Source organism: Pteronotus mesoamericanus, unplaced genomic scaffold, assembly GCF_021234165.1.
Source record: "Pteronotus mesoamericanus isolate MK-2021 breed Mesoamerican mustached bat unplaced genomic scaffold, CSHL_Meso_final scaffold_174, whole genome shotgun sequence".
Lineage (NCBI taxonomy): Eukaryota > Metazoa > Chordata > Mammalia > Chiroptera > Mormoopidae > Pteronotus > Pteronotus mesoamericanus.
In genome coordinates, this window is record NW_026555309.1 from 4,278,322 (window position 1) to 4,294,006 (window position 15,685).

The 15,685-nt window shown below is 39.5% G+C and overlaps 1 protein-coding gene across 15 annotated transcripts in view; it reads right to left on the bottom strand.

Moving 5' to 3' along the window:
• The window catches only part of ASPH (aspartate beta-hydroxylase), a 205,666-nt gene that overhangs the window by 43,534 nt on the left and 146,447 nt on the right, over positions 1-15,685 (bottom strand). For all 15 annotated transcript variants that reach the window (XM_054590175.1, XM_054590169.1, XM_054590170.1 and 12 more), the window contains 4 exons: positions 14,383-14,519; positions 8,987-9,085; positions 6,322-6,411; positions 1,387-1,524 (listed from right to left, as the gene is read on the bottom strand). In XM_054590175.1, the coding sequence (XP_054446150.1) occupies positions 1,387-1,524; positions 6,322-6,411; positions 8,987-9,085; positions 14,383-14,519 (464 nt within the window). The remainder of the gene's footprint in view (positions 1-1,386; positions 1,525-6,321; positions 6,412-8,986; positions 9,086-14,382; positions 14,520-15,685) is intronic.

Here is a 15,685-nt window from a genome sequence, read left to right on the forward strand (position 1 = left end):
GGGACAGACTGTGGCATCATAATAGCGTGTATATTTGGTCTTCCTCCCAGGTTCCTGGCACAGAGCCCCTGAACCCTTTGGGATTTCCTGAATGATAGGAGTTTGTCATTCATTAGAAGCTACTAGAACACACCTAAATTTATCTTGATGAGGTGAGTTAGGAGAGACCCCTAGATAGTCTCAGGATGCACCTGGTCACCAAAAAGACCAAACGATTAGAGGGTGAAAACTTTCAGGCCCTCCCACCAACTACTCTTGAATGACAAGATTTGAAGAGCTACTGGATTGGGTGAAAGTATCCAAATATCAAGATGATGTCATACCCAGTTCCATGGGGACAGAAGCTCCTGCACTCAGACCCTTCCAGACCTGTCCTGTGTACCTCTTCATCTGGCTGTTCATCAGTATCCTTTATAACATCCTTCATAAAAAAACTAGTAAACTTAAGTGACTATTTCTGAGTTCTGTGAGCCATTCTAGCATGTTAATTGAATGCAAGGAAGGGGCTGTGAGAACCTCTGATTTCTAGCCAGTTGGTCAGAACCACAAATGACAGCCTGGACTTGTGATTGGCGTCTGATATGGGGGCAGCCTCATGAGACTGAGGAACATGACGTTGTCTCCAGGGAGACAGCGTCAGAGTTGAGTTAAATTTGTAAGACACTCACTCAGTGTCCACTGAGAACTGGAGAATTGTTGGGTAGTGTTGGAAAACACATACTCAAGATGTAAAATCACCTGTTTTAAAATCAGAATGTTGTTTCTTACATGAATAATATACAGACGGCAGTTAGATCCTTGGGTCAGACCACTGATGCCCATCTAACCCATGAAGGAGATGACATCGGCCTCTTACGGGTGTATGTGTGTGGCAGATATGAGAATCCTTGTCTTCTACTACTCCAGACGTCAAAGAGATTTGTAAAAATATAAAAGCAATTCCAATTTTCTCACAACATTTTTTTTTGTTTTGAATATATGGGTTTTTTTGATAAATTATTTATGTTAACATATAATGGAGTTATTTTATCATTAAAGAATTCACAAATAATTATTACATTTTTTCAGTTTCAATTTCTGATAATTATATTGATAGACATAACCTGTACACACACACACACACACACACACACACACACACACACAAAACCCCTTGGGGTGTGCAATAATTTTTAAGAGTACAAAGGAGTACTTAAGCCAAATGTGTGAGAACTGCTCTTTAAGAAAATTCCTTTCTTCATCATCTCAACCAAACTTTGGCTGATGTCACTGGATATAAAAATCTCTCTCCTCCCTGACATTTCTTTGCACGAGAAGCACCCTCATGTTGAGTAGGAAACAGACAGTGATTAGGTGAGGGTGAAGGCTAAGTTAACTACCACTCACCTTCACTAACTCCATGTAGCCTGTTTCTCGCGGGGTCCACCAAGGCTGGGCTTTCAGTCCGTTCACGTTGTAGAGTGAGCGCTGCCAAACAGATGCAAAATGTCCCCTCTTGTGCCCAAGCTCATACCACTTGTAAGCCTGAAATAACAGAAAAGTGAACTACAATTGAGGCATTTTTATTCATTTTAAAATTAAAGTCGCTAACAATAAAGTATTACTTTGTGCATTTAAATAAAGAGCTTGCTAGGCAGGCCCCTACATCTGTTACACTGGTGAGAATACTGTTGTTTGATTTGGTTTCTGGCTGTGACCTATCATGACAAATGAAGGTGTGCATTTTATTTTCGGGCTTAGTGCTGTGAAGTCTTTTAATGAAGGATTCATGCTGCAGGCACTCCGTCTCCCTCAGAGTGTCCAGCACAGAGTCTGGGACTTATTTGGTGTAATAAATAATGTTAGATACTAAAGTAGGCGATATATATTCTAGCTCTCATTTCTAAAATTCCATTTTTATGTTTCCTTTAAAAGAAAAGGATTATGATTTTGATAATTCCTTCTAAGATATGTACTTTTACTGAATTGGAATGCTAACATCGAGAGTGCCTCCTTCTCACATGCAGGCTCCCCACGTAACAGAGGATAAATCCTCCCTTACATTAAGTCGACAAAAGGAAATACTGTTCTGAGGTGGCATTAATTCAGTGAAGGACCATATTAGATTTTTTTTCAAAGAAGGTTCTTGTTTCTTTTTCTCCCCTGCCATAAGGGGGAACGTGTGTGGCTCCAGGCTAGCTGTAACATGAGACGACTCGCCTCCAAGACCAGGCTTTTCTGGGACAGCTGGCTGCAGAGTAGCTGCTCCATATGTCTCCTCCAATGATGCTCCAGCCATATGTTCTCCTAGTGGCCCTCCCCACATTTCCTGCAGGGCGCGCACTCCACTGTCCTCAGCACAGACGGCGATTCTAGTGAGACACTCAGTAGTACCCCCTCCATTAGTAGAAGTCTGGTCTAACGATTACTTTGGAAGAGTTACTTCAAATACACAGTCTGATCAATTAAATATAGCCATTTAATACCATGCAGATTAAGAAAGGGATCTTCATAAAACTCCAGATATACGAGTACTTTAAATGCAAACTATTAACTATTAAAAACCTTTTAAAATTTATTCTTCAAAATTTCCTTCATTAGAAAAATCAAGTGTGATAGCAGGACCACTTCACATTTTCAGTAACTCATTTCGGTTTAGTACCTGTTTTTACATGTGTGATCAGCATTTGATCTTTCCAATAACTGCAATCTCTCCAATTTACAAATGTTGAAACTGAAGTTTAAAAAGGGTAACATCTTTACCTATAACCCAGGGCTCCTGGCAACTTGTTCCACAATCCTTCCATCTTTGTATCATTACAAAAACAAAAAAACATCAAAAGTGATATTTAATTATCTTTCTCAATATAAAGGAAATACTTTAAAAACCAGAAACTTAAAACAGCTAATTGTCTGATTTTTTTAAAAAACAATATTTTACTGTTGAAATTAGTTTGACTATTTTTGTTAATTTTGTCCAACTTAAACTTATGATTTTATTTCCTATATTTTCCAGTATTAAAATAAATAACAATTTTAATTACAACAGATGATTTTTCAAAAATCTTAAGATCTATCAATTTCTGAATCATTAGCAATTCATTTTATTAACCAGGCATATCGTTAGAATAGTGAGAAAAAAAATTACTATAAGAAACCAAAACAGCCAACCTCATAGCTCTAGCTGAGGAATTAGAAGTCTTAAATTGTAGTCCAGGCCTTAACGTTCACTGTGCTAGATGCCTGGGTGCCTCGCTTCGCTGACAATGTCATGTCTAAACTATCTCTAAGTCCCTTCCTGACACTCAAAGTTAGTCCTACTGGACCCTTAATTTTGTACCCCTCTCCCATTTAACCTTTAGAGAAACAAACCATGACAGTAATGTACGAGACATTTTTTTTCCCTTGTGGCAACACCAGCTGAAAACTGTTGCTCTAGAAATGTTTCCTGCATGGTTTTTCTCCTCAGTCATTGTCCAAAGGACTCTGAGAAGCTGTAGGACTGTGCTGGCGCTGTATGAGGAATTTTTAAAAATCATCTTCAATGAAGGTAAAATCATCTTCAGTTACATAGAGGACCCAAAAAATTTAGCCAGATTGCCCCCCACTTAAAACATCTAAACTACCTTTCTAAAAAAACTGCCATAACATTAATATCCAAGTTAGAATCCTCTGAAAATTTCCCCTTTATTATTTCCTTTTTTATACCTCTAATCAAGAATACAAAAATAGAGCACCCAGGGGCACCTTCTTAGATGTGTCTTCTATACTTCAAATTCTTGCCATGTATGGTTATATACACACACGATACAGAAATAGCATGTTGAATAATTCCAGCTCAGAAAAGCCCAGGCCCCATCTGAGGAATAGGCGTGTCATATGTGGCCCCAACCAGGGTCCCTCATGCCTGGAGCATGGTGCGCACCAGGCGCACTTGTGGTGAGAACAGTCGGCTGCAAGTGGCCTGTGGAGGGCCATGAACGCCATCGCTTGGAAACAGGACTTTATTTTTATTTTGCACCATGGGGTACTTGAGCATGAAATGGCCTGGAAGGAAGTTAAGACTAAAGCAAGAAACAACAGTCAGGTTCTTACAGCCAGCACTGATGTGAAAGGTGACATTCGACAACACTGGACTGAGCAAGAGGGAAGGTGGACTTCTCAGATCCTGGCCCTATTTAGACGGGAGCCTCTCCAAGGAGGAGGAGCTAGAGCTGATTCAAGTCCCGATCCTGGGAAACTGGCAACATCATCAAATGAGAGCTGGAACCCAAAATGAAAAATGGTTTAGTGGAAGACAAGTGAGTCGTCATTGTGACATAGTGTGGCGGCACTAAGCAGGCAGCAGGCTTACAGATCTAGATTTGGGGAGACAGGAGTTAGAATGTGGATTTGGGGGTTATAGAAATATTGGGAATAGCCGAGGCTGAATTGCTATTTCATGGCAATTCATGGTTTGAAATTCATGGCAATTTCATGGTAAATTCATGACAGAGGCTGTCATGGTTTGTCCTCTTCCCTCTTCCTGTCCATACAAAGCACACCCATTAGAAAAGCATTCTTTAGAAACAATTGCATTGTCAGCCTCTGCAACACAGAGGCTGTAAGTTTGCTTCTCTTTCGGTGCCTGGAGCAAAGCTTCATGCACTGCGAACAGGAAAGACCATTGCTTCTTGATATGCAAATTCCGAGCATGATAGTCAATTCATAGATTCAATACCTGATATAAAGAATATACTAACATAGGGTTTCTACAGGCTTGTTTTTATTCTATTTTAAGAATAAATCCTTGTGAACTTTTTAAATTCAAGAACTGTGCTGTTCTGTGCATATTAATAAGTAAGCAAGTTGATAGAACAACAGTTTCATACTTTCAAACCCCAAGCCCTTGATGAGCGTTTAGTACTGAATTCTTTGCCCCTGAAGTGAGGGCTGTTTTCATCTAAGATATGAAAAGAAATCATAGACTTCTTTAATCTGTCTTTGCCCTGGACCCTGAGATGTTCAAAGATTAATTAGTGACAATTACATTTACAGAAATCAGACACGAACATTTATCTAGTGTTAGATACTGCAGCAAAATCTTTCTTATCCCTCTCATTAAAAGGAGGGATCATACATCCACATTTAAAAGAATTAAGGAACACAAAAATGATTACTAATCAGCAATTTCCTCTCCCTTTTCTTCTCTTCACCTCTCATACCTCACTCTATTTTAATGGACTGACTGGTAGGTTAGAGAGGGAAAGGTACAGAAACATACAAATGTATAAAGAAAAGTGTCAGCTATTCTAATCTCTGTTATGGCAAGTAGGTTTTTGTCTCTAGCTGGCAATTACCCCATCACAAAACCCTTTTCTCCGGTGAGCCTTTGATTGTCCACATGGTCCCATGTCATTAATCTTAGGAACCTGATGCTGTGTTATACTTAGATATCACTTTATTACATGTATGGAATACAAGAGTGACAAAGATTCGGCATCTCACTTCCCCCTTTTGTCCCTGGCTCTAAGCGGAGCCCCGTCTAGAGCCCCGTGCGGGACGCCCATGGTGGTGGGCTTCGCTGCCCAGCACTCCCATGTAAATCACGGCGGAGTGACTGCGAGAGTTTGGGAACGTACCGTGTATGTCATGATTAATGATTAAATATTATGTTTAAAGAAGCTGACACTGTACTCAGAGAATGTGACAACCACAAAGGAAATATGTAACTCGTTTTAGCTACTACGTTTTCTGTGTCAGTACCTGTTATTACTATCGCTACAGGTGTTCATCTTAAACTTGATAGTAAATATTTCAGAGGGTAATTTACACAATTAACCATGAGGTTCAGTGTGCTTAGGAATCAGTTGAATAAATACTTCATTTTAAAATATTTACTTTTTAAGTTCCAAAATAAAAATAAATCTAAGCAAACTATTAAAATATTTAAACAGTTTCAAAGATATCTCTTTATTTCATACTTTTGAAATATTTTTAAGGGAATGGCTATCATGTACATACACAGAGATATACACATAGGCACACATAGACACATATAGAGACAGATACACTAATTTAGAGATCGCTTTCATCATTAGTCAGATACATTCTTGAAAGGATGTCTGTAAAAAGCCAAAGGAACTGTAAAGGAACTGTAAAAGGAACTGAAAGGAACTGTAAAAGCCAAATCCCCAAAATTCTTCATAGGATTAAGTAACAGTTGGGTTGTTTCAAAAAAGTTGAAGTCACCACCTTCAAAAATTTACATTCAAAATATTTTTTCAACTGTAACTTTCTCTTAGAAATAATTTACCCCCCACTCTACCCTCTTTTAAAACACAAAGGTCACAAATGCATTACCTCTTTGCTCCCAACCCTCTGCAAGGCGTCCCCCAGGTGAAAGTAAAATCGCCCGTCGTCAGTGCCAGGATCCCCAGATTCTATTCCTTCCTGCAGAAAAGACAGTGTTGGCATTTATGAAAGACTTAAATACCACATGTAATTCACTGGTTCACTTAATCTTCACGTACCGCATGAAAATCTAAGAACGAGACAGACAAGTTCATTTCAGCATTAAAGTCTGGCAGTTAGATTAGTGGTCAATATTTACAATGCAAATAAAATAAAAAAGGAGGTAATGAGAGTTAAATTTAACAATACATTAATCATTAATTGATCATAAAATTAGCATGATACTTTGTGAATTGTCTCTGTGGGTGCAATCATGTTTCAATATCCTCAAGGATTTCTTTGGCTGGGTTATCTATCATATTTATTTTATTCCCCAAATGTGAACATCTGTCATCTAGAGGCTTTTTTTAAAATACGTGAACCAAAATGTTTGGTTGCACATGTATGTCTAAAATGACAGAGACCCAACTGCTTTTCCCTCTCCAAGTAAATACGCTTTTCCCTCTCCAAGTAAATACGCTCTTACCTTTTAATAAAATACTTTATAAAACATATGCTAGGATTAAAGCTAATTGGAATATTTAAAAATGTAATTGTTATTAAACAAATCCTACTCTAAAACACTTAACTGGTATCTATCTCAATCTCCCTCATAAGTATTAGAATTAAAATTTATGTAAAAAAGAGAGAAAATATTAAAGCAAGATACCACATTTTAAAAAGTAAAAGAAGGACAAAGGTAAAAAATATTTAAGTATCAAGGAGTAAATCTGCATCCTTGAGGCTTTTTCACAAGAAGCTCATTTTACTGGGAAGAAATTTTATTTGCACAATGTTGAAAAGTAGCTGCAAGAAACAGAAAAGCATCACTCAGGAGAGGAGGAGGGCTGTGATCCGGGTTCCTGACTGACAGACACTCAAATAAATGTCCTCATTTGTTAACTGACAACCCTGCCCTCAGTTTCCCCATCTCTGAAGCAAGGAGAGTCCTCTTAGGCCCTTATCATGTCAAAGGAAACCTAAGGGGAAAACGTTAAATCTGAGAAACGCACACGCACACAAGGTGCTGGCAGGGCATGCAAAGGTTTGCAGAGGCCCAGTGACAGCCAGGATAGACTGTGCGGTGCACGGCCCCCTCCAGGCGACACCACTGCTCGGCACTGTGCGGGGGTGTGGGCCAGATGGGACCTGTCGAGAAACCAGAAATCTATGTGATTACCTAAAGTGTTCAGATTCTCAACAGAGACAAGCAATTAAAATTGTTTTTAATAGAATTATGGTGGCCAAATATAACATGCAAACTATTTGCAATCAGTGGGCTCTTATTTGGTGTCTGTTTAAGGTGTGTGAAAGAAAGAGATCACAAAAATGTAATATATTGCTACTTAAAAGAAGTTCACAGGCATTCAGTCAGTTACTGGTCCAATATGGTAGCCACTGGCAAATGTTATTATTTAATTTAATTTTAACGAGAATTAAAAATAAAAATTCAATTCTTCAGTCACATGAGCCACATTTCACCAGACACCTGTGGCTAGTGGCTACCACAGTGCAGTGTACAAGAGCATTTCCACGGCGCAGAAGGTTCTGTTGGATGGCCCTGAGCTAGACCACATGTGATTCTAGTTAGCGGGCAAGGATGCAACTGGATATGTGAGAGAAAAAAAATGACAGTATATTTTAATCTGAATATTTTGAGCTGTGAGGCTTTTTGGAGTTTGACCTACTCAGTCTGCATTCTTCACCTCACTTTGTATAGGTTCATGAGCCCTATTCAAACTAGTCTCAATGTATAGTTCAATTGTAAAAGGGCCATTTAATTCATTGCCCATATTTTAAAATAATTGCGTTAATTATTTTGGTTTACTGTTGATGCTTCAAAAAAACTAATAACAACTGCAGTGTTAGGAATTTCTTCATAAAGCCTTTTCCCTGCTCACACAGTTGTTATTTCTCCATTTGGCACCCTCAATCATGGCGAAGGTCCACACCGGCCTATGAATGTCACGGTCACTCTCAATCATGGGGAAGGTCCACACCGGCCTATGAATGTCACGGTCACTCTCAATTATGAAGGTCCACACTGGCCTATGAATGTCACGGTCACTCTCAATCATGGGGAAGGTCCACACCGGCCTATGAATGTCACGGTCACTCTCAATCATGGTGAAGGTTCACACTGGCCTATGAATGTCACGGTCACTCTCAATCATGAAGGTTCACACCAGCCTATGAATGTCACGGTCACTCTCAATCATGAAGGTCCACACCGGCCTATGAATGTCACAGTCACTCTCAATCATGAAGGTCTACACCGACCTATGAATGTCACGGTCACTCTCAATCATGGTGAAGGTTCACACCGGCCTATGAATGTCACGGTCACTCTCAATCATGAAGGTTCACACCAGCCTATGAATGTCACGGTCACTCTCAATCATGGGGAAGGTCCACACTGGCCTATGAACATCATGGTCAGAGGATGCACATTTTCACCATGAAAAGATTCAGCAGTGCATCAGCTCAGCCAGTCAATCTGTAATGCATAGTCAACGTATCCAAAAGACTCAAAAGATTCAGAAGGTGAAAACAAAGCAAGGGTGGGGACAATTACCTTTAAATAGGGAATGCTTTCTGCAATCTTGTTCTGTGCCTTCAGGATGAAGCCGTAATGTACTTTAGCAAAGCCATCATTAGGTGTCACATTCAGAACCTAAACTCAAAGAAAACAAAAAGCTATTGTGACTGACTACAAATTCTACAAATGACTGTCAAAACATATTTTAATTAGCTTTGCTGTACTTGAATTACGATGTTACAGCTTGAAACACTCGTGTTTTGTCTCATTGCAATATATTAGGCTTAAATGGCCCCATTTCCTCTCAGCTCAATGGTTTCACATTTCCACATTAGCTCTTCAAGAATGAAGAAAGAAATGTGGAAAGGCAATGACTGTCAAAGCAGTACTTCAACAATGCAAACCAGCAAAACATCTGTCAATTTTTATGACTTCAATATTTTTTCAGTAATCAAGAAAAACTACTATAAATTTCCTACCTTAAAGATAACTCTGAATGATTATACATTTCTTTACATACATGCTTTATACATTGCCTTAATTAACAGAAAATTTAGATTTCCATTGTAATATGTCATGATCCATCGATTCAACCTATATTTCTTGAAGGTCCAGACCATTTTAAGGACTGAGGATAAGGTGGTGAGCAAATACAGCAAGCTGTGATAAAACCCAGGTAAACATGTAAAATAAATCAAACCATAGTTTCTTATCTTCTGCATTTATTATGATTCAGATGAATTATTCAAAATGCCTCTAAATTAAATATTAGCAGTGAGAGATCAAAACAATAACATTCAACTCGTGAAACTCCTTAGACAAACTGATTTACAGAACAAAAGTGAAAGATGAAGAAGGTTTGGGAGTGAATATCCTGTAGCTTCTCTTTTTTCTTGAGTCTGAGTAGAAAAGGGGCACACGGCCAAGACGGGTTCCTTGCACAGAAGGAGCAGGCGTGCAGGAGGGTCTCCACGTACTTGGCGAGTCCACAGAATGCACTGCAGACACTTGAGCATTTTCCCAGCTTGTATCCCATCCCACAGCCCATTCATTGCCAAATCCAGCCAACGTTACCTTTAAAATATATTCAGAATCATACCCCTTGTCACCTCCTCCACTGCGGCCACCCTGGTCCAAGTCTATCATTTCTCCCCTTGCTGCACCCCCAGCCCTGCTCTCCTGGTGCCCATTCTCCACATGGGGCCCTAAATGGACTCACTAATCCTAGGTCAGATGTCATCCACCCTCTGTTCAAAACCCAAAGGGGTTCCACTTCTCTCAGAGTAAGACCGCATTCCCTACTTCTCTGGCCTCTCACCAGCTACTCTGAGGCACCCTGCACTCCTGACTGCCGTAAGGCGAGCCAAAAGCACGCTCGTCACAGGCCCTTTGCACCTGCGGTGCTCCTTGCCCTCAGTCTTTCCTAGATATCCAAATGGCTCACTCCCTCACCTTGAGGAAGTCCTCGATCAAAGGTTTCCATCACCCAAACAGCCGATGTAAAACCGACACCCCCACCCTCATTGCTGGTTTTCTAACTTCTTTATCCTGACTCCTTTTTATTCATGGCACTCATTTCCATTTGACTTATTTTCTGCCACCGAAAAATAAGTGCTACAGGGATTGTGCCTGTTGCATTCACTGCCGATCCTCAGTGTTTAGAATAGTGCCCGGCACATGGCAAGTCCTCAAGAAATCTGCATTGACTGAATGGATGGGTGCACGCAGGGTTTCTTCCCCAATCAGATCCCCGAAAGCACAGACTCTGCTTTTTCTGCACCTTCCACAGTACCTGTTACCAAGAAAAGTGCTGAGCAAGAGCTCAGCAAATACCTCTAAAAGGGAACTGAACTGAGGCCAATCATGTTTCTGGTAGCATAACTCTGAAGGGATTATTATAATTATTTCAGCTACACAGATGATGTTTCTGCCTCCTGTAGACACACGGCCATCATCTCAAGTAATTAGCAAATGTACTCCTTTAATAGATATTTTAGAACACACAGAACCTCTTCTAGGCTCTGGGCATACATACCAAAAATGAGATATACTTGCTTTTCTCAGTTAGCTCTCAGTTAAGGGAATGGGTCATAGGCAGACAACAGTAATGCCATGTGGGCAGTATAACTGCAGCGATAGGAGTGAGGAATGCAGGGAGCACAGAGGAGGGGCACTTGCTCACTCTGGGGTGGGTGTGCCAGGGCAAGGTCTGAAAGGTAGTAAGTAATGAACAGGAGTTCACAAGGGAAAGGAAGCTGGGAGACAGAAGGGGCAGAGGCATTCAAGGCAGAGGAGAAAGTGGGTGAAAGGGAACCATGGGCCAGGAACAGCAAAAGGGAATGAGATTGAAGAGGGAGTTTCACATACCAGATAACCCACCAGGGAGCAGATAATGAAAATGCTTCTGTTTGCATGTCTCTGAAATACAGTATTCAATATGCAACAGGCTCTGGGCTCTCCTCTCTTGTGCTTGGTGGACAGTCGCACATCCCATTGATACGCATGCAACGGAGAGGGGAGGGCGGGTGATCAGGCAACCAGATGCTGCCCTCTCTGCTTGATTCATTATGATCACCTACTGTGCTTGTCGTGGTTCACATGTGAATGTGTGATGGGTGTGTAGGTTGTATTATCCAACTATAATCAACAAACCCTCAGAAAAGGACAAGTGGCTTTATAAGATTTCTAAGAAACCCAGACTGATGTTAACACTAACAATGTAGCAGATTCTTTCTCTCTTTACACACATATACACACACACGCCTGTACACGAACCACAGAGAACAACGAAAGAAAATGGCATAGCTGACATTTATAGTCCCAGCACAAACTCTGCATGACACATTACCAGAAATTTTAGAAATCATATAATCATAAATATTATTGCATATTGATTGCTATTACTAAAATATTATATTTTTCAGAAAGAATGAAAAAAAATTTGGCAGTTAAATGAAAGTTAAAAAGTATCTGAAATATTATTTCCTCTTAAAATTTTTTTGGACTGTGTACCTTCTACAACGACCATCATACATTAGTACATACGCATGTATACATAGCATATACACAAACATACATTTCACCGGTATTTATTTGCTTGAACATTTTTTATTGGAAGGTTACACGTTCAAACATGCCTGGGGACCACTGCTGTGGGCAATGGGAACCACTGAAGAGTTAAAGACGAGAACGGGATGGTCAGATTTGTGATCTGTGTTCACGAAGGCCGGAGGGGACAGCCTTGTACAGGATAAACATGTCTAGTAGGCAACGGATGATGAGTGCCTGAGTTAAAAATGGAGGGGATTTGAAAGATATTCAGAAGCAAAAATTAAGAGAAATTAGTGAATTGGCACTGGACTGTAGACTCCACGAGGACACTCTATGCTTGTATCTTTAGCAACCATTTCCCAAGCTGTGTGACTGGTTTCAATAAATAGGTGTTGACTAAGAATGGACGTGTGTGAGAAGTAAGAAGAGCGGACGTTGGCTGACTGGCAGTGTTACTAAAGCAGGAGCGCCTCCTAGAGCTGCAGATGTGAGCAATCTACCTCTAACCATTTTAAAGTCAGTCTTTGCTGAAACTAAATGCAGCAGAAATCCAGAAAGGAAACGGTCAATAATTGTTATAAATTTACCCAAAGATTAAAATCAACATGAAAAAATATAAAATTACAGTATCAGTTTTCTGGAGATGATCTTTGACTGAGCCATAACATATCAGGATAAACTGTGGTTAAGGAAAGAGAATCCATTAGACACAGCTTATTAACTCTGAAGTGAGAGGAGGAAATAAAAGGCAAACCCCACACATATTTTCAGTCTATTAATGCTTCTTTAAAAAGAAACCCACTCGATTGTATTATATGACTGTATTTTAGACATTCTGCATCCTGTTGTGCTTATTCAGATGGGATTATGATTTCAAATATATAAACAACAGCAGGGAAATTTTATTTTTCAAGATGAAGGAAAATGTTTCAGTATCTGAGATTTAGCATCAGGAAAAAGAGTGAATATATTCAAGGAAGATTTTGGGAGGGTGAGGAAGGGCAAATCCATAGTGGGTGAGGGAAACTAGTATGTCTTCAGATCTTGCCCTAACCTCACCTGTGCTTGGTACTCAGTCAGTACTTGCTCATGATTTTTGGAAGAAGAAAGGGAAGGAGGGAGGAATTAATTCTATAGTTCTACCTTTGTGGTCTCTGACGGTGGCAGGTTAATGGGCGTATCAAATATAGTTTAACAATTCTTACATTCATAGAATCTTGAATCATTGAGATATATGATACATCCCTTAACTGAACTTTGCTAGACAGGGCACTCAGTATCATGCTTTGGCTGTTAGCAAATACGATGCCCCACATGGACATGTTTTGTGATCTGGAACAGGTATGTTAGTAGATGGCACACATTTTCAATACTGCAGGATGAATCCACTTTGTGTAGTTATTCGAGATGCTATAAAAAGCAAAGGTTTTACTTCCGTTCTCTCAGAAAAGATAAAAATTATGACAAGGGTGAAGAGACAACTGCTCCAAAATTCAATGATTTTTCAATTAAGCATCTATAGCAATAAAAGGAGGAAAGCACCCCTTTATGAGCAGACCAGTCCCTAGACTGGGTATGAAATCACTACACTGTGCTTGCCAGCATTTTCAAAACAGAAGAAACCATACTGGCTCTCCCTGAGGAGTAGCATTTTGATGTAAACAGCGCCAACTGGAAAACCACAGACATAAAGGCTAAATTAAACGACAACAAATAAATGTGTTCATCTTTCTTTTACAGAGGCATTAACTTCCTCTAGCTTCAAAGTTTGCTTGGTACCCTGTTTACTTCACACCAAATGAATTCCCTCATCTCTTGAAGGAGTCATGGTTTTCTAGATTTTATAGTTACTTGTGACCTAGAGGTTACTTATTAAGATGTCCACTGCAAGGCAGAAATCCTTTGAAAGACACTGTTGCAGAGGATCGGCGTCAGCGCCCTCTGAGAGGAGAGTCATGTACTCCCTGCGCCCAACAGACTCAAGTTCCGTCAGCTCTCTGTAGACCAGCCTTCTAGTGAAAAAAGGAAAAGACTGTGTTTCTACATTTAGGAAAAACTTGAGTTTCTCTTCCTATCATAGAGAACACTTTTAGAAAGGCTATCTGTGGGCTGAAAAAAATGAAGTTTTAAAAGTACTACAATTATAGGTTGAAAGTTTTGATGTACCAACTGACAATTAAAATTGAAAATCTTTGATCGAGGGAAAAAGAGTGATGTGAAAACAACATGAAGAAGTCCACTATCATAATACATGCTATTTAATTTAATTTAAAATAAAGAGAGTGAGAAATTGTGTGCATTATTTGCAATATACAAATAACGTTAGAATTTTATGTTCAATATAATTTGATATAGTTAATAGAAGATTGCTGCTTGCTCACCTTTTCATAAACCTTCTTGGCATTATCATTATCTCCTATCAAGAGATACCCCACTCCGAGGTCATTCTTTAAGGAAGTATCATCAGGAAATAATTGAACTAATTTCTGTAGCGTAACAAGAGAACCTCTCATGTGACCTGATTTGGTGGGAAGAGAAAAAAAAAGAACCCAATAGAAATAAAAACAGATTATGTACACTTTTATATTGAGACTTAAGTCAAGACAGACTATTCAACAGATCCTGAAGACCAGCTTAAACTTGACCCTATATACAGATGGCTAAGTACCTACTAGGATTTCATCATGCAGTTGCAATGGTATCAGTAACTCCTACAAATAGATACTAAATATAATACTGATTATAAGTACTATAAAGACAGTCTTATTTTCTAAATTCATCAACATTTACTTTTTTATGTCATTTTCAGTCTTGATAAAGTTTTAGTTACCAATTCCTTGTAAAAAAAACGAAGTTGCACTGAGATATTTTTGGTTTATTATGATTAGCTTTAAAATTATGAATAGAAAAAATATGAATAGAGAACCGATAAATTAAAAATCTAACTGATTTGCCCAAATCTAGAACCCTGTGTGGAATTTGAAGAGGCACTGAGATACCCTGCTGATATTGTTTCAAATTAAAGTGTCCTCGTCTCCAGGCAAGAACCTCTTCAGGTAGCTAAGGAGACATCTCCCAGTGTTATGGGACCCTCTGGTGGACGACAGGATACTATGCACACACGAATCATGGGAACACCAGCTTCAATTAATTTTTAAGGCTATCTGATGGAAATTTAAAATTTCTGGGGTCAATTGTCATTACTCCTCACCAAAGTTGGTAAGACAAATTGAATATGAGAAAATGTACAAGATAAGATTAGTATACATGACAAAATTAATTACCTAAAGGGCTCACTTGCCCACAAACTGTGTATTAATTAAGAATATTTTAGAACCATCAACAGCTATAGCCTCCAAAATAGACAAATTATTGGGCACAAAATATCACCAGCCTGTCCCATGGTTGGCTCTCCATTAAATCGGGCCAATCTGGGCTGGATTTGCTCAGCTATTCATTCCTTCACTGACAAATCTGAGTCATCTTCTTTCCCCCATCTGCCCAGACTAATCTCACACTTTTCTTCTGCTTCTAAACCTTCCCTGTTAACCGCTATGAAGCCCCTCATGAAAATCCCTCCTGTTGCCATCCCTCCCTGCCCCCGCCAGCGCCTCCCACTCTGCATCATGGAACCCTGTTCTACTGTGCGTAAACTTTAGCGCTACATCCCCTTCACTGACGTCT